The sequence below is a fragment of the Panthera onca genome, chromosome A3 (genome assembly GCF_046562875.1).
Source record: "Panthera onca isolate mPanOnc1 chromosome A3, mPanOnc1 haplotype 2, whole genome shotgun sequence".
Lineage (NCBI taxonomy): Eukaryota > Metazoa > Chordata > Mammalia > Carnivora > Felidae > Panthera > Panthera onca.
In genome coordinates, this window is record NC_138341.1 from 76,204,951 (window position 1) to 76,228,937 (window position 23,987).

At 39.6% G+C, this 23,987-nt stretch overlaps 2 protein-coding genes across 9 annotated transcripts in view; one reads left to right on the forward strand and one right to left on the reverse strand.

Moving 5' to 3' along the window:
* Window positions 1-23,581, reverse strand: part of CAMKMT (calmodulin-lysine N-methyltransferase) — a 405,610-nt gene extending 382,029 nt beyond the window's left edge. For 2 of the 5 annotated variants that reach the window (XM_060607435.3, XM_060607417.3), the window contains exons 1-2: window positions 23,079-23,581; window positions 6,561-6,733 (exon numbers count right to left, since the gene is read on the reverse strand). In XM_060607435.3, the coding sequence (XP_060463418.2) occupies window positions 6,561-6,733; window positions 23,079-23,348 (443 nt within the window). In that variant the 5' untranslated portion in view covers window positions 23,349-23,581. The remainder of the gene's footprint in view (window positions 1-6,560; window positions 6,734-23,078) is intronic. The other 3 variants (XM_060607445.3, XM_060607408.3, XM_060607427.3) reach the window with 2 other exon arrangements.
* Window positions 23,582-23,722: 141 nt separating this feature from the next.
* The window catches only part of PREPL (prolyl endopeptidase like), a 57,652-nt gene continuing 57,387 nt past the window's right edge, over window positions 23,723-23,987 (forward strand). The window contains exon 1 of one of the 4 annotated variants that reach the window (XM_060607283.3): window positions 23,723-23,851. The gene's annotated coding sequence lies outside the window, so the exon portion shown is untranslated. The remainder of the gene's footprint in view (window positions 23,852-23,987) is intronic. The other 3 variants (XM_060607265.3, XM_060607257.3, XM_060607291.3) reach the window with 3 other exon arrangements.

Here is a 23,987-nt window from a genome sequence, read left to right on the forward strand (position 1 = left end):
GTAACAGAATACATTCCTCAGGATATTTAATGTGATGATATTCTTGATGAGTAATCTACATTTTAAAGTATTAATAAATATTTTTTATCATTTTTGTTTTAGTTATATAAAGGTAAGGTAGATTATTAAAGACAACAAAACAAAACCATACCTTTAAGAATCTCAAGAGAGAAACAAACTGTCAACTCCACAACCACACTCAACAATATACAGATTTCCTCCATACCGGCCCAACAAACTCAGAACATCAGTCACAAAGAACTAACCCACCTTCAGATCTGCACGATCTACCTACAGAAAGTTGTAAATGTCAGGGGGCCAATAGTTTCATATCTTTTGCCCACTAACCTTAATTCCACTCCCTTTTAATTCTAATCTCTCTTCACTTGGCAGCCCCTGAAATATCTAATGTGATTGCTGATATTTCATTAATACTTACAAAAGATACTATTCTTCATATACAAACATATACAAATGGGCCTTATTGTCAACAGGTCACAAAGTTTGAGACACTTTTCCAGGGGTGATTAAACACAAAAAATTGTTGCTAATGCATCCACAATCTTCCATATTCTCCCCTATATAAGGGGAGTTCATTTACAGCTGTAGTTCTCTAGGATGTTGTAACAGTTCATAAGCAGTTAATTACAATTTACTTCATCAACACCACTTTGTCATTAAACTTATCATATCTGACATATATTGTTACCAACTGAACTGTGTCTCCAAATTTCACATGTTGAAGCCCTAACCCCTGGTACCTCAGCATAAAAGCGTATTTGGAGAAACGGCCTTATTTAAATAGGTGATTAAGTCAAAATGGGGTCATTAGGGTAGGCCTTCATCCAGTATGACTGCTGTCCTTACGAGGAAAGGAGACTGGGAAAACAGAGCATGCGCACAGAGGACCAACCGTGTGAAGAGGCAGCAAGAGGGCAGCTACTTGCAAGTCAAGGAGAGGGGCCTCAGAGGAAACCAAACCTGCAACACCTTCCTCTCAGACTTCTAGACCTAACACTGTAAAAAACAAATTTGTTGTATAAGCCATCCAGTCTGTGGCATTGTTTTTGGAAGCCCTAGCAAACTAATACATTTAGTAAGAAAATATACGTAAACTGTACTAGCCTTTGCAGAAGAACTTCTTATTTCTGTCATACAGACCCAGTTCTTGGACAGAGTGACTGAGATTGGAAGAAGTTATGTGCAATCATCACAGCCAAATAAGCATTGGGCTCAGAAGTATCATAATCTAAGAAGACAAAGCTACCAAAGTGTTACCAATAACACAGTGATTCTGTACCTTCTCTGTATACGTGATTCTAGGTAGAGATGAGGTTATACGCCCTAACATGGAAAACTACAGTATACATGTAAGAAAAAGAAAGAAAAAGGACAAAGTATTTAATACCTAAAATGCAAGATGAGGCTCTAAAAGTGATCAGCAACATGGCACAGAACTCAAAAAAGTTTTTCTTAAATATAAAAGCAATCTACAGTTCCTTCAAGAAAAACAATGCTCATAATCCTATCATGCAGAGACAACCACTATTCATATTTTGGTATAGAATTTTATTCCATGCGCATACTTTCATTAAATAACTAAGAGCATATTTCTCCTGTTTTGAAATTTGTGTTTTAAGATATTATAAAACAGTTTCCTACATCACTAAGTATTATTCTCTTGCAACATGAATTTAATGGCTGCCAAGCAGTTCAGCGAATGATTGTTGGCACCATAATTTACTGAACACTTTATTTGTTGTATGTTTAGTTTGTGCCCAGTGTTATGCTGTTATGCATATCGTTACAATGAGCATCCTTGCAGAAACATCACTGAGCCCATTTCTCATTTTCCTGAGGACAAATCCCTAAAAGTTTCTCAATTCAGGATGGATATATATTTGAAATTAAATATATATTTTGAAAAATGTTAAATATTTCTAAAAAAAAACCAGAAACTGGGATAATTGAAGTGAAATTCATGTTTAAAAATTAAAAAGCATTATTCAAAATAAAAGTGTGATTTGGCAAAATTATCACTGAAGCAGAACTTGTCTAGTCTTAAAAATGTTACCTATGGAAGCCAAAAAAAACAGAGTGTAGCCTATGACATTTTTAAATGGGGTAGGAAGTGCTTGGATGGCTTAGTCGGTTAAGTGTCTGACTTCAGCTCAGGTCACGATCTCGCGGTTTGTGGTTTGAGCCCCACGTTGGCTCTGTGCTGACAGCTCAGAGCCTGGAGCCTGCTTCGGACTCTGTGTGTGTCTCTCTCTGCCCTTTCCCACCCCCTCAAAAATAAACATTTAAAAAATAAAATAAAATAAAATGGGGTAAGAAGTAGGGAAAGTGTAAAACTAACTCTATCCCTCTAAATAACTTACAAAAATGAAAATCGCTTATCTATGAAGTCTAGACATCCTAAAAGAAGGCATCTCATGAAAGAATAATGTCAGCAATCACTGTTTTCAACAGCGTAAGAATTAGTGCTAACTATAGGAAAACTCTCATGAACGTAATGAGGTAAAGATTCAGTTCGATTATTTCAAGTTCCCTATCACTTGTCCCAACTTCATGGACAGCTTTTTCTTAACAGAGTCATCTACTTTATTAATGTGTCAACTGTATAACGTCTTGTCTAACCCTAATCTTTCAACAGTTTACCTAGGTCCTTCCTGGACAATGTGGTTAGATAAAAATACTTATAAGGAAGGGACCCCAAAACTTCAATCTTAGCATTACACTAGCAATTGATGTTACTGAAAAATGACATTTTTTTTTTTGCCAACATATCAAGGTATAAAAAGTTCACTCTATCTTTCTCCTAAACTCCAAAGCTTTAACTTCTTTCCCAAACCCTTAACACCAATAGCCATTGTAAATGTTCTCATCACAAAAAAGAAATAGTAGCTATGTGACATGACAGTGGTATTAGCTAATGCTATGGTGATCATCATTTGACAATATATAAGTGTATCAAATCGACACATTGTACACCTTAAATTTACATACTGTTATATATCAATTATCTCTCAATAGAGCTGGGGGGAAAATTACCCATAGTCAGTCTCTTCTTTTTTTTTTTTTTTTAATTTTTTTTTTTAACGTTTATTTATTTTTGAGACAGAGAGAGACAAAGCATGAACGGGGGAGGGGCAGAAAGAGAGGGAGACACAGAATCGGAAGCAGGCTCCAGGCTCTGAGCCATCAGCCCAGAGCCGCACTCGGGGCTCGAACTCACAGACCGCGAGATCATGACCTGAGCTGAAGTCGGACGCTCAACTGACTGAGCCACCCAGGCGCCCCCATAGTCAGTCTCTTCTAAAAGCCAACCCATTTTTTCATCAAGCACTTTAAGCTAACCTATAATTGAGGATTTTTGAGTTTCTCCCAAGAATGGCCTATGGAGTAAGTAGACTAAGGAACAAGTCACTGGGGCAGATTATTATTTGAAAAGGAGGGAAACATGGGAGTTCGAGCCCCGCATCGGGCTCTGTGCTGACAGCTCAGAGCCTGAAGGCTGCTTCGAATTCTGTGTCTCCCTCTGTTTCTGCTCTTCCCCCGCTCATGTTCTGTCTCTCTCTCCTTCAAAAATAAATTTAAAAAAAAACATTAAAAAAATAAAATAAAATAATTCATCACTTCTTGTAAATCATTCCATTGTGTTGATTTAACAAACTTTAAAAAATGTACATGAAAGCAATGGTACGTCATTCCAAAACTACCTTCTAAACCACTACTTTTAGCTACTGCAAGTAATTTGTTTTTAAACTCTAGAATGCTCACAATTCAAACAATACTGAAGACAATAAAGGTAGCTAAAGAAATGTAACGGAAGCAGGTTGAGAAAACAGTGGATACAAGATGTTAAAGGAACAAAAACGGGGATCCATCCATGTTGGGCAACTAACAGAAAACAAGAAGTGGTAAGAGAAATCAACATGAACAAAGTGGACAATGGAATGGAATAAACTATTCTTGGCAGAAATCCTCCCCTCCCTAAGCAACTGCAGTAATTTCAGTGATTTTCTATATGGTAACAGAATTATAGAGTAAGAAATAGAACGCTCAGAATAATCAATGAGGAAATTAGTTTATCTGGGCCTCAATCCCTTCAGCTGTAAAATGAATAAGTGGATACATGATTGCCTCAGGAGAGGCAGCATGTGCAGAAGTTAAAAGTGCAGACTGTAGCTGTCATTACATAAAATGTTACCAATGGAGATAGCTAGATGAAGGGTATGTGAACTCCTTGTACTATTTTTGCAACTTCCTGAATGTCTGTAATTACTTCGAAATAAAAGTTTTTAAAAGTACAGGCTGTGGAACCAGACCACTGGGGTTTGAATACAGGCGCGATCACTGGCAGTGTGACCTCAATCAAGTCATTTAACCTCTCTGGGTTTCACTTTCCTCATCTGTAAAATGAGGATAATAACAGTACTTACCTCAAAAGGTGTTGCGTGGATTAAATAAGCTAATACATGTAAACCACTCACGACAGTGCTTGTGACATAGTAGTCACTCAGCAGTCAGCCATCATTAATGTGGTTGTGATCTTTTAAAAATTATTCTAAGATTGTGTTCAGCTCTAGAATATGTGCACGCTATTGTTACCTTTGTATTACTAATGTGGAGAGAAAAGAACTAGTGTGAAAAAAAGAGAAAAAAATCTTGGTAGCCATCGCAGCCAATGTTCTACCTCGGTCACCTGTCTTCTCTCCATAAATTAGGATTCAATGTCGAATTTACATAGACAGACTTGCATTTATTTATTTATTTTATTTTATTTTATTTTTATTATTATTATTTTTTAAATATTTATTTAGTCTTTTGAGACAGAGAGAGACAGAGCATGAATGAGGGAGGGTCAGAAAGAGAGGGAGACACAGAATCGGAAACAGGCTCCAGGCTCTGAGCTGTCAGCACAGAGCCCGATGCGGGGCTCGAACTCACGGACCGTGAGATCATGACCTGAGCCGAAGTCGGACGCTCAACCGACTGAGCCACCCAGGCACCCCTATTTTATTTATTTTAAAAATGGATATATCACAAGGAACCATGCCACTGGAAAGGAGTCTCAGTTTACATTGGAGCCTGGGTTCCTGCCACACCAAGGTCATCTCCAGCAGGTGGAGAACCATGCCCTATTTTGAAAACTCGCACGAACCGGAAGATTTCCCATTCTCTCTAGCTAACCCTTACCAGGACTTGGAAGATGTCAGGAAATCGTTCATGGTACATACTACACTTACTGCATCTGGTCTACCAGCAGATGGAGAAGTTAAGTTTTAGAACTTTATACCTGAAGACCCCTATGGGATCACTCCGTTCTTCCTTCTCTTTAATTTCCTTATAGATGCTATCTTCCAATTGTGTAATCATCTTCATTGCTACTTTGCAGAGTTACCGGAAGGATTACAAGAATTAGAATACGACAAAGCACCTAGCTTGGCACCTGGCACACGGTAAACATTTCATGCATTTTCCTTCCCTTTCGGAACAGGAACTAAACTAATTATCTCCATCTGAAGACGAGGCAGTTGAGGTATTCTAATTAGAATCTCATAATGAATATCCAGGCAAGCTCACAAATCCCTAGGTTTTTATCTTCTTTTTGGAGTTTGCAACAAAGCAGTATTGTGAAACCAGATCCTAATGGTTCTTCCCTGCCCACCCTCGTCAATTTTTATCCAGATCCCAAATTTTCAGCTATTATGATGTCTTTTAAAGCTTAGATATTTTAAACTAAAATGGTTCGAGAAACATATACTATAAATAGACACCCTTTGTGAAAACTTTTTTTCTGAAAATTATTCCTCTCCTCACCTAAACCTTACTCAGTCACATTCCACTTAAAATGTTTTTTGCTCTTCTTACAGTTACTGTAAATGTGCTCCTCCCTCCCTTTCAAGATGTGAAATCTTGTCAAAAAAGGCAGATTTTATAAAATCAAACACCTACAGTAATATTGCAACACGCTAGACTGTAACTGTGAGAGAAAATTAATTCGGTAAAAATGGTATCTTGTTACTTCAGTGTGCAACTCTTCTGTCTCTTTTAAAACGATTTTTAAAGCCAGAACAGTCTGTGTGCTTCTCACAGTCTCCGTGTTTTCAGCTGGATTTTCTCCTCCTATTCTTAAGATTCCATTCTGAAAGCGACAAAATATGAATGGGAAAAATACCAAAGCTTGATTTTTCAGATAACTACTCCTTGAAGAGTAGTTTAGAAAATTCTGTTTCCACTTTCAGCTTCAAAAAGAACTTGGCTTTCTGTCATAATCAAATGCTATGAGAGAATGGTTAAATGAACCTTTTGATTTGCAAGCCACTTTATCCTCAAATGCCACTACATTCCTGAGACTTTTTTCCCTCAGTTCTGAGGATACAACAAAACCCAGTTAAAGCAGCAGGATTTCCTAATACAATGCTGCAAAACCGAAGTTCTGATCAAGATTACCTGCAAACTCAACAGAATGCATAATGAGATTCTTATTAGACTGCTTTTCTTCTACAAGAGAAAAATACTTTTAAAAATATCTTAACCAGAATGATGTTCACCTTAAAGAAATGCTGTACTCAGGATAGAAGACACTTGTATATTGGATCCATGCACCAACGTCCTCTTCAGTTGTCCTTTTTTGGGCTTCTGTTACTGAAAACAGATTAAATGATTCGAATCTTCTCACAGATACGTGTCGCAGACAGTCATCCAGGTGTTTTTGCTTCAGAACCTTTGAAATAAAACCAAATATTGTGATCATATTATATAAACACAAGTGTTCAAAGTTTAAGTGGGAAGGGGAGTTTCATTTCCAATAATGGCAGATTAGATAATGGAGACCAAACTCTTACTGGAGACGACTAGAGAAGATGGGCAAAATATCTTAAAACATTATTTGATAGTATCAGAGAACAAAGAAGATAGTGAAGATTTTACCAGTCTCAGAACTCAGAAAGGGAATAAATCTAGAGAGGTGAGCCTGGCTTTTGCAATCACTTTCCTTGAGGGGAACACAGGTCCAATTCCAAAAGAAAGAGTTAAGACGATAAGCAGCACCTTTTGCAGCCTGTAGAGTTAGGGGGTAAAAGTTGATTTTCAAAGCTACCTAGGCAGAGGCAGGTATGTTATTCCAAGCCTGTCTCATGTGTGTGTGTGTATGTGTGTCTGTTTTAAGATAAATCAAATGAGTAATTTTATTGGGGACATTTAAATGTGGGTTTTTAACTATGGGAGAAACCAAATATAGCTGTAAGCTTAATGATGTTAAGCAAAAACCCTATAGCTCTGAATCTGAATAAAATATAATAGAAACAAATGATGTATTTATTAAAACATTTTTTAAAATGTACATGTTTCTTACATCAGACCTCTTAAAAGTTCTAAAACAGGGGCCCCTGGGTGGCTCAGTTGGTTAAGCATCTGACTCTTGATCTCAGCTCAGATCATGATTTCATGGTCCATAAGTTCGAGCCCCATGTTAGGCTCTGTGCTGACCGCATGGAGCCTGCTTGGGATTCTCTCTCCCTCTTTGCCCCTCTCCTGCATGCGTACTCTCTTTCTCATTCTCAAATTAATTAAAAACAAAAAAGTTCTAGAAACAGTGACCAAACTAGAAGCAATGAGCACATTTAATACCCACATTGCTGTCTCTAAATACCATTTTCTACTAAAACAAAGTAAGGTCCCTTGGAGAAACAGCACGAATTGTACAAATGAACCTGGAATATCCTGCATATAAGAAAAAAAGAAAGCCATAAAAAATTAAGGGTTATATCAAAAAGGCTCCAGAGCCTATTTGAATAGGGTCCATTGGCTAAAGATGGAACAGTATGAGCATTAACAAAGGTAATAAATGTAATAGAATCAAAACATACAAGCTCATTGGGGTATTTTCTTAAAAAAAAATGATCACTAAAGGATGCTAGAGAATGAACTTATTTTGAAAACTAGTAAATAAAGAGAAAGAATCAAGTATCTGTCTGTCTTTCCTATATGAACTGTAACTGAGAATATTCAAGTAGAAGGGGAAATTTCTCCTTATAGCAGTATCCCAGGGAATAAATGAAGAAGGAATGATGCAATTAGAATATCACCATTTTTCAACCTCTCCATGAATTCATGAACCTAGAAAATCATCATCAAGAAGAAAAATAACCAGACACGACTATGATTACTGATGAAAGCACACTCTACCGTCATTTGACCAACCAAACCAAACCAAACAAAAAACGTTAAATCTGAATCTGATCAAGCCTCTAGACCTACGAAATAGGAACTTACAGGAACTAGGAATACAGGAACACATTAAACATCATCATCAAGTACAATGAGCAAAGTTCAAATTATGGAGAACTCCTAAGAGACAAGAAACTCAGTTTCTTCAATAAATAAATGGCAAGAGTTGAAAGACATATCTGCAGAAGAAACATTTAGATTAAAAATACTTATAAAATGGGGCACCCAGCTGGCTTAGTCAGAAGAATGTGCAACTCTTGATCGCCAGGTCATGAGTTCAAGCCTGACGCTGGGTGTAGAGATTACTTAAATAAAAATTTTATGGGGCACCTGGGTGGCTCCATCAGTTAAGTATCTGACTTCGACTCAGGTCATGATCTCACAGCTCGTGAGTTCAGGCCCCGCATCGGGCTCTGTGCTGACAACTCAGAGCCCGGAGGCTGCTTCAGATTCTGGGTCTCTGGCTCCCTCTGCCCCTTCCCCGCTCATGCTCGCTCACTGTCTCTCTCTCTCAAAAATAAAGATTAAAAAACAAAAATTTAAAAAATTTTTAAAATAAAAACTTCATAAGAAAAAAAGACTTGTAAAACTTATCAAATAATAAAAAAGTTTAGATCTTATTTGAATCATGCTTCAAAATAATCAAATTGTAAACAAAATCTAGAGACAATGGGGAAAATCTGGAAACTGACCAGCTATTTATTTCATGACATCAAGAAATTATTCTGGGTGTGGTATGGTATTTTAGTTATTTTAAAAAATTTTCTTAATGTTTATTTTGAGAGAGAGAGAGAGAGAGAGAGAGACAGAGTGCTACCAGGAGAGGGGCAGAGGGAGACACAGAATCCAAAGCAGGCTCCAGGCTCCAAGCTGTCAGTACAGAGCCCGAGGAGGGGCTCGAACTCACGAATCATGAGATCATGACCTAAATGTCAGATGCATCACCTAAAAGTCGGATGCCTAACCAACTAAGCCACCTAGGCACCCCATGTTTTAGTTATTTTTTTAATGTCATCTTGTATAGGTACATACTGAAATATCTATAGAAAAAAATGATATATCTGAGATTCATTTCAGAAATTTTTTTTAAAAGTTTTTTGACGTTTATTTTTGAGAGAGTGAGAGAGAGAGAGAGAGAGAGAGAGAGAGAGACAGACAAGAGTGCGAGTGGGGCAGGGACAGAGAGAGGGAGACACAGAATCCAAACAGGCTCCAGGATCTGTGAGTTGTCAGCACAGAGCCAGACACAGGGCTTGAACCCACGACGCAGGGCTTGAACCCACAAATGGTGAGATCATGACCTGAGCCAAAGTCGGGCACTCAATCAACTGAGCCACCCAGGTACCCCAAGATTCATTTCAAAATAATCTGAGGTTGGGGTATAAAGAAAAGAGATATAAAATACGGTTGGTCAGGAGTTAAAAATTGTTGAAGTTGGGGCACCTGGGTAGCTTAGACAGTTGAGCGTCGGACTCTTGATTTTGGTTCAGGTCATGATTTCAGTTTGTGAGATTGAGCCCCACATGGGGTTCTGTGCTGACAGTGCAGAGCTTGCTTAGGATTCTCTTTCTCTCTGCCCCTCCCCTGTTCATGTGCTCTGTTTCTCTCTCTCTCTCTCTCTCAAAATAAATAAATAAACTTTTCAAAAAATTGTTGAAGTTTATGGATATCTGAGTGAGGATTATCCTGTTATCTCCAGTTTTGTATATGTTTGAAATTTCCCATAATAGAAAGCTTTTTTAAAGATATAAAACATCCAGGGGTGCCTGGGAGGCTCAGTCGGTTGAGCATCCGACTTCAGCTCAAGTCATGATCTCACAGGTGGTGGCCTCAAGCCCCTCATTGGGCTCTGTGCTAACAGCTCCAAGCCTGGAGCCTACTTCAGATTCTGTGTCTCCCTCTCTCTCTGTCCCTCCCCCTGCTCATGCACACACTGTCTCTCTCTCCCTCAAAAAATAAACATTAAAAAAAGATATAAAACATCCTAATAGTCATAAACAAGTGGAAAATAACTAAAAAGATACCTAAAACATCAAATATATTTGGAAAGAAAGCAATATAAATTGCTTTCTAAATAAAATTGAAAAACTGGTTTCTAAATATCTTATGAACCAAAAAAAAGAAAAGAAAAAGAAAACTCAATGGAAATTCGAAAGTATTTTGAACAGACTAATACATTTCAAACCACATGAAATGCAGATAAATTCACGCTAAGAGGAAAATTTGTGGAAAAGCTAAAAATCAGTAAGCTAAATATCCACTGCAAAAATTACAAAAAGAAACAAGTTAAGTTCCCTAGTCAAAATTAATAAAGTAGAAGACAAAAATATAGATAGAAAGATTAAAACACCAAATGCCAGTTCTTTGAAGAGATTAATAAAACTGACAAATCCTTGATGACACTAATAAGAAAAAACAGAGAAAATATAAATATCAATGTGACATAGAGAGATCACTATAGATCCAGCAGGCATTAAAAAAAACTAAAAATTTAGATGAATAGACAAAGTCCTAGAAGAATACAACTACTAAAACTGACACAAGAAGAAGTAAAAAGTCTGAACGGTCCTAAACTATTTTTTAAAATGTGATGCATAAATAAAAGTCCTACCAAAGAAAACTCCAGGCCCAGATTGCTCACCAGCAAATCTGGTCTAAGACAACCCAATGTCTAAGTAAGAATCAATGCTTATCTGAAATATGGCCTTTTGTAGAAACGTGGATGGAACTGGAGAGCGTTATGCTAAGTGAAATAAGCTATACAGAGAAAGATACAATATGTTTTCACTCTTACGTGGATCCTGAGAAACTTAACAGAAGACCATGGGGGAGGGGAAGGGAAAAAAATAAAAGTTAGAGAGGGAGGGAGCCAAACCATAGAAGACTCTTAAAAACTTGGGGCGGCTGGGTGGCTCAGTCGGTTAAGCGGCCGACTTCGGCTCAGGTCATGATCTCGCGGTCCGTGAGTTCAAGCCCCACATCAGACTCTGTGCTGACAGCTCAGAGCCTGGAGCCTGCTTCAGATTCTGTGTCTCCCTCTCTCTGACCCTCCCCCGTTCATGCTCTGTCTCTCTCTGTCTCAAAAATAAATAAACGTTAAAAAAAAATTAAAAAAAAAAAAACTGAGAATAAACTGAGGGTTGATGGGGGGTGGGAGGGAGGGGAAAGTGGGTGATAAGCATTGAGGAGGGCACCTGTTGGGATGAGCACTGGGTGTTGTATGGAAACCAATTTGACACTAAATTTCATATTTAAAAAAAAAGAGAGAATCAATGCTTATCTTGCCACACACTCTTCACTAAATCTTCAAGTAACCCTATGGGGTAGATACTTGTTATATGAGACAGGAAACAAGGGGATGTTAATTTGCTCAAAGTCAGAAAGCTAGGAAAAAGCAAATCCAGACCGACTACAGAGCCTAAACTCTTAACATTTCTGCTTGTGGAGAATATGGTAGACATCAATCATCCATTCCAACTTCCTTCTAAGATACCTACTGATATTATAAAGCTAGAAAGCTAGAAGCCACGTTTCCCAGAGTCCCTACCAACCAAAGTTTCAGATGTGATTTTGTTAGCTAATCAGATGCACTAACGTGTGCTCTGAAAGAGGAATAGACGTGGTAATTACATTTCTGTGATTTTCACTGGTAGAACAGTTGTAAAGACTTTTGGCTCTTCTGTAGCATCTTCAGCAGAGGTCCAGTATTCCCTCCCTAATTTAACGGGAAGTGAGAGGAGGCACAAGGGGCATCACCTCTGCTGGGAGAGATCTAGTAGGCAAAATGTGCCTCCAGAGTCTGTAGTTCTGGCAGCAGCTTCCTCATCACCAGAGACAATAGATAAAATAGTGTAATGCTGGAGACAGATCAGATTCTTCATTTTGGTAGAGGTGACATTTCTGTTGGCAGGTCAGCTTTGCATTGTTCTGGGACTTTGTGTTGTTCTGGGGCTCATTCTTGGCCTGCTCCTCTGGTACGTCCAAAGAGTAAGTACTTAATCCACTATATTAAATCACTTCCTGCTAAAGACAGCTAGAGTTGTTTCTCTTACCTAAAGAGGAACTCTGACTCTAAGGATGCCATAATTCTTATATGCAAAAGAGCAAACCAAGGTCAGCACCAAGCCAGAGAACACATCAGTATGAACATATCTTTACTTTTTTTTTTTAATTTTAATTAATTTATTTTTTTAAGTAGGCTTCACGCCCAGCGCCGAGCCCAATGCAGGGCTTGAACTCACAACCCTGAGATAAAGACCCTGAGATCAAGACCTGAGCTGAGATCAAGAGTCAGACGCTTAACCAACTGAGCCACCCAGGTGCAGTTTTATCTTTTATCAAGATAAAATCTTGAGGGAAATCTGTTTAAAATTTATACACTATGTATAAGATGTAAAAGGTTCGGTTTTTTAATGGAGGATCAGAAAAGGTTGTCTCTCTTTGATTTGGTTGAAGGTTTCTTTTTTTTTTTTTAAAGAATGAATTATTTAAAAGTCTTTACCGGGGCGCCTGGGTGGCGCAGTCGGTTAAGCGTCCGACTTCAGCCAGGTCACGATCTCACGGTCCGTGAGTTCGAGCCCCGCGTCGGGCTCTGGGCTGATGGCTCGGAGCCTGGAGCCTGTTTCCGATTCTGTGTCTCCCTCTCTCTCTGTCCCTCCCCCGTTCATGCTCTGTCTCTCTCTGTCCCAAAAATAAAAAAATAAACGTTGAAAAAAAAAAAATAAATAAAAGTCTTTACCAAAAACAGGGCCTTATTACTATGTCAACCATGGTTATCAGGAAGAAAAACCACCCAACAGAGCTAACTCTTAAGACAAAAACAAAGTAATTAAACTTTTAAAAATGTAAAATGTAGATATAAATTGTCGTGTATTTTGTCCATCTAATGTCCAAAAAGCAAACACCTTTTTTTTTTTTAATGTTTATTTATTTTTGAGACAGAGAGAGACAGAGCATGAACGGAGAAAGGTCAGAGAGAGAGGGAGACACAGAATCTGAAGCAGGCTCCAGGCTCTGAGCTGTCAGCACAGAGCCCGACGTGGGGCTCGAACTCACGGACCGTGAGATCATGACCTGAGCCGAAGTCAGACGCTTAACCGACTGAGCCACCCAGGCGCCCCTCAAACACCTTTTTATATTAATTATGTTGTCAAGATTACAGCACCACATGTCTGATGTCAAGATTACAGCACCACAAAGCACTAAGGCAAAAAATCAAGTTGCCACAGGTATAATATTAGAAGGGGCTTTTACAGTTTAAATAAATCCCATGATCTACAATATGAACAAGCTGATACCCAATGGAAGTAACAGGCAATACATTTAGGGTAAAAACAACACTTCTTTATATAATCTATATTCAGCAAAGGTAATTACAATGGGATATCAAGTCCAATTACTTTTGACATTTCTTTTTAGTTTGAAGATTCAGTTACTTAAAAACAATTTTTTTAATGTTTATTTTGAGAGAGAGGGAGAGACAAAGAGACAAGCACAAGCAAGGAAAGAGCAGAGAGAGAGGAGGCAGAATCCAAAGCAGGCTCCGGGCTTTAAGCTGTCAGCACAGAGCCAGACGCAGGGCTCAAAACCACAAACCATGAGATCATGACCTGAGCCAAAGTCAGACACTCAACCCACTGAGCCACCCAGGCGTCCCTGAAGATTCAGTTATTTTAATGCCACCAATAATGCTTGCAGCTTTGTGAGCTGACAGGATACTTGAATCTCCCATCGAGGTATAATCTTATCAACTACCATTTTTAGAATATTACCTTCAAAGCTCCTAGGTACCTAATTAAATAAAATCCAGATTGCATTATCTGGGGTGAAGGAAAATGCTCAAAGTCAAGACATTGTCTAATTCCTCTAAATCAATGAGTTCTTTAATCAAGGATACATGTTATACCAAGTAAGTTCATGTCAAAATATCAAATATCCGAAGGGGTAAAAAAATGCATGGACTGCTGGACCCATCAGGTAAAAAATGTATGCAACTAAACACAATGAAAGTCTAAAACCCATTTAATTTACCTGAAGTATTTGTTTACTCCAGAACTAAAATACACTGAACATAACTATGTAGGAAGCCTACTAACCAATACTCTAAAAGTAATGTCACTCAGAAAATGAGCAAGGGTTTTGCAGTAGGAGAGCCTCTCCCTCAATAGTTGAGTGCAAGCACATTTATTATCCTTTGAGTTCAGTCTTTTCCCCTGTAAGACAGGAATAGTAATGCTTACACTGCAGCTTCTAATACAATGCCTGATATACGGTAACTGTAGACTGACTACAAGACTCGTGTGAAAATTAATTAAAATAATATACGCTATCTGGAAAACGTCTGGCTTAGAACAGGTACTCAGTACATAGTTAACTAAATTCTGGTTAAAGAAAGCAGACCGAACACACACACAGTTATATCCTATCCCTTCCAAAACTCCCCAGAATACCAGTTAAAGAGTAAAAATAGCAAAAATACAAAAGGACAAAGAGACCTGGAGGAGACATGATGAATGGTAACTTATTCGACAGGCTGCCAAAATCTAAGTGCTGACAAAGGGAAAGCCAAGAAACAGCAAAGTTCTACCACACACTCAGGAAAGACTCGGTCACTGGGGGCACTAATGGCAATGAGGATAGAGAAGTAAGACTAAACACAGAAACAGTGGTTGAAAATATTTTTAAGAAGTACTAGATCCCCTGATTCCATCAGCAATGCCAGGCAACTACCTTTCTCTCCCACAGTGGCACTCTGAATTCTCTAAATTTCTAGAGAAAGGGTATCATAAAATTATGGTCGTAAACATCAAGCGGAGCTTAGAATGGCATAAGATGCTCTTCATTCTGATGAACATCCCTTTCCCTCACTTACCTTCTAGATCACAGGCAGTCAGTCTTATATCAGCCAGAGAAGAGATTGCAAGATTCCTTTTGGGGGCTATGGGCCAAGAGAAAAGACCTGTAGATACTGACATCTGGGATCTCCCAACAAAATGGTCAATTACTGCAGAAATCACCCTATGGTAAAGACTTACTAATTCAATCAAGACGGTCTGAAACCAGAAGGGTGCTTAATTCTGGGGCCCCAAAGGGATAATAGTTCTCTTTTGAGAGTTAGGGAGCCCCCAAAAGAATGAAGCAAGAGAGTACAAAACAGAAATAAATAGGCTCAGTCAGTTAAGCGCCCAACTCTTGATTTTGGCTCAGGTGATGATCTCACAGTTGTGAGATCTTTTTCATAAAAATATCCTTTTAATAAAAGGTGCCCAATTCCCACAACTTCTAGGACAACAATTTATGTCACAACTGTTACCAAAAGGACTTGAAGTGGTTTAGAAAAATACAATACCACAGGATGCCATTCATTAAAGATGCATGAGGGAAATTAAAAATAAGGAAATAAGGGCAGGGATAAAAAACAAAGATAGAAATAACGGTGACACAAAAGTACATTCCATGAAGAGTAAACACTTGATACGGGAGATCAACAAAGAGCACACACTAAGTGCTGGAACTAGGATTGGAACCACATGTGTCCAATGTCAATGCTCTTTCCACTGTGCCAACAAATTGCTTAAATATTCCTTAGTTCCACAATAATGCTTAAAGTGACTTCAAAACAGTAAGATATTTTCCTTATTCCACTCACCAGATTCAGTAATTTCAGCACTAAATAACTTGAGAAAAAGTAATTATATGACAATAGAAAATCTGAGGGGTTAGAAAGCATCTCAGAACTAAGTTCAGAGGAAGAAGGTTAAAAACCTTATAAATAAAACTTGGGGTCTGACCAAGGACCATGAGGTCAAGAGAGAAACTGGAGAAAGCAGCTTCCAAAAATGGAACTGTTTCTGTGAGTGTTATGTGTAAGAGATGAATCATTTAGATTTAGATTTACATTTACATTTACATTTAGAGTTGCATCACTAAATTCTATTCCTGAAACCAATATTACACTATATGTTAACTAATTAGAATTTAAATAAAAATTTGAAAATAAACAAATACATACATACATACATACATATATACATACATACATACATACATACATAAAAGTTACGTATAAGAAAAAACAGGTGATGGGGCACCTGGGTGGCTCAATCAGTTACGCATCTGACCTTCAGCTCAGGTCATGATCTCACAGGTCTTGAGTCTGAGCCCCACGTCGGACTCTGTGCTGACAGCTCAGAGCCTGGAGTCGGCTTTAGTTTCTGTGTCTCCTTCTCTCTCTGCCCCTCTGCTGCTCACACTCTGTCTGTCTCTCTCTCTCTCTCAAAAATAAACATTAAAAAAATTTTTTAATAAACAAAAAACAAAAGCGGGCATATAAAAATATTCAGCATTATTCCAGGCAAGGCAGCTAAACTATTCAACTTTTGAAAAGTTACTACATTTACTGATAGGAAGATTATTGGTTAATACAGCTCTGTGAAACTGAAAACAAAAGCTTTTATATCTAGAGCCTTCTAAACTTTTTTTTTCTTTACTCCACAATTAAAAGTTCATTTTTTTTTTAATTTTTTTTTAATGTTTATTTATTTTTGAGACAGAGAGAGACAGAGCATGAATGGGGGAGGGGCAGAGAGAGAGGGAGACACAGAATCGGAAGCAGGCTCCAGGCTCTGAGCCATCAGCCCAGAGCCCGACGCGGGGCTCGAACTCACGGACCGCGAGATCATGACCTGAGCTGAAGTCGGACGCTCAACCGACTGAGCCACCCAGGCGCCCCAAAAGTTCATTTCTTTTAAAAAACGTATTAGGAGAATATCTTGGTTTGGGACTGATAAACTACATACTTTTAAAATTCAAGAAAACATTCACATCCTCTTTTTTAACCTAAAGTACAATCCTAAATATTTTTAAGGAATCCAGAGAAACCAATTATTAATCTTAATAAGTCAGACATAAAAAACAAAATCTCCTCCAGTCACTGACATACATGTCAACATGGTTTGAACAGCAGGGATTAATGGCGAACCTCGTACCGGATCCTTAGGACTCAAGCGCGCTCCACAGCGCATGCAAAAATCTATGTCATCTGTTGCCTCAGAACTTTAAAATTCTATACTATTTAAAATTCTATACTAACTTGAAATGTCAGTTTAATCTTAACACTGTGAAAAAGCCCTTATAAATACAATGATGTATAAAACTTTACGTCAATAAATTACTGTCAAAAAACGAGAGAGAGAGACAGAGAGAAAGCACGAAAGAGCTCAGCCTCTGCTGCCATTAAGTCAAGTGATGCCAATAAACACAAGTCCCTCACTTTAAGTAGAAATCCAAACCACAATCCTCAGTGCAAAATCTACAAGTGCACCACACCAGCATTTCCAAGACAAGGTCTCTGGTGTCTGTTTGCCATTTTAACCATAGAACCAGAAGGCCTAAACAGAGCACGCTATAAAGTAGCAGCTCTGTTAGCTGACTCTGGATTAACAGACGCTTTTCATTCCCTCTATTAAATATTCAAAGTGGACTTTAAGGTAGTAGCCAAAGCACTGTTCTTGCCCTTTCCTACTGAGCCGTATGTTTGCCAAGTTAACGGTGCTTCTTCACAAGTTTTGTTACACCAGTTGTTCTTGTTACTGTCATTAATTAAATTTGCAAAAACAAACAAAATGGTAATTAAAACCGAGTTGTTGCTTCCATAAAAACTAAGTTGAGGGGCGCCTGGGTGGCTCAGTTGGTTAAGCGTCCAACTTTGGCTCGGGTCATGGTCTCACGGTTCATGGGTTCGAGCCCCGCATCGGACTCCGTGCTGACAGCTCAGAGCCTGGAGCCTGTTTCAGATTCTGTGTCTCCCTCTCTCTCTGCCCCTCCCCCACTCATGCTGTCTGTCTCTCTCATAAATAAATAAGCTTAAAAAAATAAAAAAAAATAAAAAACTAAGTTGAATGTTTTGGAAAGGTAAAGGCAAGTCTGCTTGATACAAGTTGCTTAAAACCTTACTATTAATTTATTTATATTTTATTTTTTATTATTATTTTTTTTTTTTAGCATTTATTCATTCTTGAGAGACAGAGAGCAGGTAGGGATGGGGCAGAGAGAGAGAGGGCGATACAGAATCTGTATGTAGTAGGCTCCAGGCTCTGAGCTGTCAGCACAGAGCCTGATGCAGGGCTTGAACCCACGAACTGTGAGATCATGACCTGAGCCGAAGTCGGACACTTAACCGACTGAGCCATCCAGGTGCCCCAAAATCTATACTATCAATTTAGGTGTGGGAAGCCAACCATAAAAAGTCTAAAGAACTAATCATAAATATCTAGAAGTATTTAGCACTTAGGTTATAGCTTCACTTTAGAATATGTATCATTTTTATGATTCACCTCTTTAACTCTCTCAGTTAACCAATCCAGGTAATAGGTCTTCTACTGTATAAAGCATCTTGATCTGGGAATAATTTTGTCCAATCATGTGGAGTTTTTCTGGTAGTCAAGGGTCTTTAGTGTTTTACCTTAAAATGAAAAAAAAAAAAAAAAGTCCTCCCTTCCCATGACTGTACTTCATTAAATTTAACACATCATTGATTACAAGATGGCAACATTTCTTTCTTCTGTTGTTATATAGAATAGACTGCCAATTAACCAGCGTGCAGTCAACTAAAAGCCGTATCTCAATTTCAAAGATGTTAAAATTAAAACTATGCATTTTGGCATAGATGGTAAGTGATTTGAAAATAATCATGTTGGGGCGCCTGGGTGGCTCAGTTGGCTAAGCGTCCGACTTCGGCTCGGTCATGATCTCATGGTTTGTGAGTTCAAGTCCCGCGTCGGGCTCTGGGCTGACAGCTCGGAGCCTGGAGCCTGTTTCAGATTCTGTGTCTCCCTCTCTCTCTGACCCTCCCCCGTTCATGCTCTGTCTCTCTCTGTCTCAAAAATAAATAAACGTTAAAAAAAAAAAAAGAATCATGTTTACTGTAAAAGAAATTTAAGTATAGAAGAGTAAAAACCCACTTGAAATTCTACTATTCTGGGAGAGCACACTGTTAAACATGTATGCCTACATATACAAATAACCATGAGTAGGGGTGCCTGGGTGGCTCAGTCAGTTAAGCATGAGACTTCGGCCCAGGTCATGATCTCATGACTGGTGAGTTCAAGCCCCATGTTGGGCTCTGTGCTGACAGATAAGAGCCTGGAGCTTGCTTCAGATCCTGTCTCCCTCTCTCTGTCCCTCCCCTGCATGCACACTGTCTCTATCTCTTTCTCAAAGATAAATAAACATTAAAAAAAACTAAAAAACCATGAATAATTCTCAAAGGGCTCATACTATGCATACTGTCCCTATCCTTTGATTTTGTCTTTGACATTGTAAAAATCATTTTTAATACTTTAAAGAATACTGTGATAATCTCACTTGTATACGCAGTGTTGCACATTTATCCAATATGTAAATTTTTTAATGTTTACTTATTTTCGAAAGAGAGAGATAGAACGTGAGTGAGGGAGGGATAGAGAGAGGGGGGGACACACAATTCAAAGCAGGCTCCAGGCTCTGAGCTGTCAGCACAGAGCCCAATGCAGGGCTCAAACCCACAAACCATGAGATCTGACCTGAGTGGAAGTGAGATGCTTAACCTACTGAGCCACCCAGGTGCCCCCAATATGTAATGTTTTGTTTTTAAGTGTTAAAAATACATCAATCAAATCCTTGTTAGGAAAACATAAAACAACAGGACAAGAACATAGAAAATGAATTTATTTCTAACGCTGGTAAATAATTTCACTCCAAAATAATCCGAGATGAAAATGGTCTTAGAGAAACCTACTACTGTTCCCTCATTCACAACTGAGAAACTGAGGTCCAAAGAGGTTGCTCACCATCACACAAATAGTTAAGGGCGGATCTCGGCCTGAAATTAAGTTATATTAAATTCCATTCCAGAAATCATGCTATCTCCTTCAGCACTGATAGTCTCAAACATACAGCATGGCGCTTTAATTTAAATCATGCTGTGAAATAGTCCATTAATCAGATTCTTCAGCCAAATATGAGACCTGTAGGCAAGATTATTCATTCTGAAGGTGTTTGTGAGTATGGGTGTGATGATCACTGCCACTTTTTCACCTGTCCTACATCCCTTCCTCTTAGGAATTGCCCCTCCCTCACTCTACGTGTTAAAGATGGGGATTTTATCTTCCCAGCAACAGGGTGGGCTAACGTCCCAGGTAGCCAAAATGCCTCATTCTCCTAGACACAACAACGGGTCCAACCTTGGCCTATTAGAGTTGTTCAAAGGACATTATTTGGGTTTTGGGAAAAAAGGTCATTTCTTCTGGATCACTCGTTGGGTACATGATGAAAGCCTGTTGTTACCAACAGCCATCTCTGCTATCAGGTGATGACACCCAACAGAGAGGAAAACAGAATACTATCTAAAGCCTCTATCAATATTGATCCATAGTCTTCATCTGATTAAAGTGAGCACTAGGCTCAAAAGTCAGCAATTTATCATGTGACCTGGTATCAAACGACAAACTAGGTCAACTGGGCTTTTTCTAAAAAAGGTTAATTACAAAACCAAAAAAAAAAAATAAAAAATTATTGAACAGTTAAAGTGAAGGACCATTAGATAGCACTGGAGCCCTATGGGGTAATAGAGCGACAGAACTGTGTAGAAGAAAACAAGCTGGCATAAGCAGATGTCATGAAGATGTCCCATAAGAGAGAGAGAGAGAGAGAGAGAGAGAGAGAGAGAGAGGGAGCGCTGCATATCTCTATCACTGCTTAGATTCTTGAGTTTTCCAGCTCTGGATGCATACAAGATATGGATGGTCAGTTAGTTTGAAACATATTTACTAAGCACCTGCAAATGTTTAATATACATGGTAGGTTAGATTTATTATGGAAAAAGGATTCACTTCCTTTCTTGCCCCCTCCAAGGAAGGAGTATACTTCCCGGCCCTTTGATTTTAAGCTTAGCCAAGTATCTTACCTCGGATAATAGGAGTTAGCAAGACCTTAAAATGAATTTTAGTGGCTGGGCTTTACTCTCTTATACTTCTGCCATCACCTTGAGAATATGTCAGCCAACTGGTCCAAGGATTAAAGTCTGCTGATCATAGCCTATGTTAGTCAATTCCCAGGTGTCCCACGGATACACAAAATAAATGCTCACTATTGTACGCCATTGTGATGTTGTAGTTGTTTGTTAGTCATTAATATCTAAATGATACAATACATTGAGGACTTGATACTATGGGCCACTTAAAGCCTGTTCTTACTTTCAGGCTTTCCACAACACTTAACATCTACTAGAAACCACCTAGCCAGGCACTGTGCAAGGTGCAGAGGATAGAGATCAATAAAATATCACCTTTTCCCAGGGAGAACTCCCATTCTGGTAAGTTATATGGACTCTGATCAGATGATCATAAAATGATATGATATGGGGTTCACTGGTAGAGTGAGTTGAGGGTCTAACTCAGCCCAGATGAGTTAAGAGAGGCTTCACAGAGGATGTTAAAATGTAGTTGTGAAAAATGAACTTCATCGAGTAAGAAAGAAGACTCTAAGCAAAATACACATGTGTACCAAAACATTAAATGTCAAATAAAGTATGTGGGGAGTTCAAATGGTAGCCATAGCTGAAGCTTGTCCTTGATCTGATGTAGACAGCAATTCAGAATGAACATATGTGCTGGTCAGCTGGAGTTTTTACCGTACTAAGAAACACTGAAATTATCACAATAAGATTTGATTAATTTAATGCCCTAATTTACTACTTTGATAATTCAACTTTAACTGCTGTTTTATTTCACTGTAGAAAGTTCCTATGAGAATGATCTATGAATGATGCATTTAATATCCTATAATTTTGTAATATTAGTAACAAAACCAGACCATTAATGCTTTGGATACACTTTCAAAGCATCAGCAAAGAAATGATCTCTGAGTCCCGTCATGACATTATATGAAAAAGTGACTTGAGACAGCTGCAAACAATCTCCAAGTGGCTGTAGGTGGGAAATCCTTCTCGAAATACAACAGTCAGAAGTGGAAAATGTCCTCGAGTCAAGTTTTCAGGAGAAAAGCTCAGGCAGAGGATTAACACTGGTGTGCAAAACAATAAACAGATTTTACTTCAAGCAGTTTGGAAAGAGGGTCGGCGATGTCAAATCAGACATTTGTCAAACCTGTGTACAACTGAAGTTACCAACAGCAGCAACTCTAAAGTACTAGAAAATGACCGCCGTTAAACAAACCAACACACCGGGACTAGTCCACCTTGGGCACCAAGAATCTTGCTGATCACTTCAAACTACAAGTTCAACACGAAACTTTCACATGCCACCAAAGACAGAAGCAGCTCTTCTGGATACACCCTCCACTCTCCGCTGTACCGACACCGCGTGCAACTTCACAGTCCCAACACAGTCAACCACGCTGATTTCCGAGGAAGGGGCCAGACTTGAACCAGACTGAGGCTGGGAGATAAGAAGCAAGGAGAAGAAACCTGGGGAAAGAAGTAAAACAGAAGCAAGAAAGAAAATAGCATAGGATGGGGAGCGGCGGTCCCACCAATTGGATTGGTGAGCACAGAGAAGAGTCCCCGAGATGCAAACAAATGTCCAAAAAAAGATCTTATACTTCCATCTGAGTTTCCCAGGAACTCAGTGTTGGCTGCCCCCTCCCTGCCCCACCCAATCCAATTCTTCCCTTTTGGTGGGACCTTTAATCGAAGCAAGGGGGCGCTTCTCACGTGGCTCCTGGCAAAACTACGAGCGAACTCCCAGAGTTGCAAAAAGGAGAGACACTCTACCGGTCGCTCGCTGCGAACCCGGGAGGGAAGTGGCCAGAGGCAAAGGTGAGGTGAGTGGGCTTTCTCTTACTTGCCGCAGAAGCTTCCACCGGGCAGCTCCCAAGGGCTCCGAGACTGGAAGCCTCTGAGAGGCATCGCCGCTTGCTGGGCCCTCGGCCGCAGCACTCTGAGCCTCGCGGGCCTCGGCATCCGCGACTCGCGACTCCATCCGGTTAAACCCGCCTATACCCCGCGCCGTCGCGACCACAACTCTCCCCTGCCAGGACCTGTCTACTGGTTCCCAGTCAGGACCTGTGAGCTCCGACCGCCCCAGCGCGCGCGCCCTCCCCGAATTCCGCATTTCCGGTGTTCGCGTCTCCTTGGCAACCGGGGCAGCGCGGCTCGCGTCATTGCACCATTTTGCTGGCGGCCATCTTTTGTGAGGGCAGACCAAAAGGTAAGGAGCTGTGGCAGAACTAATGGGACGCCGGCTCCTCTTTTCCCATTGTCCCCTGCCTCATCTAGATCACAGAAGACTAGCAAAGAACCAAAAGTCTTAGAACTTTGAGAGTTAAAAAAAAAAAAAAAAAAAAAAAAACCCAGGAGGAGACCCTATTCATGACCACAATAAAAATGGCGAAATCCGCTTAGCTCTGGTGTTTGACTGGGGTTACGTAGATCAGCGTGCTGCAAACCAGCTCTGGGCGGCTCTGGATTGGCTGTCGTTCTGCGGGCTGCGGAACGCAGACTTCGGCTGGACGCGACTGAGGTGACACCTGTGCTCCTTCCTGAAAGGTTCTGGTTCTCAGACTTGCCCTCCTTCGTTTCGGTGTCTAGAGCCCGGCCAACTGTCCTTCAACTTGCGTACGTACGGAAGGCATACCGTGGCGGGGGCGGGGTCCTCTCCTTCCTTCTCTCACCCAGCCACCCGTCAGCCCCCCTGGTCGCTTTTTGCTTGGCGTCCCTTCTTTGCGTGGCACATGCTGCCACCTCCCCTGAC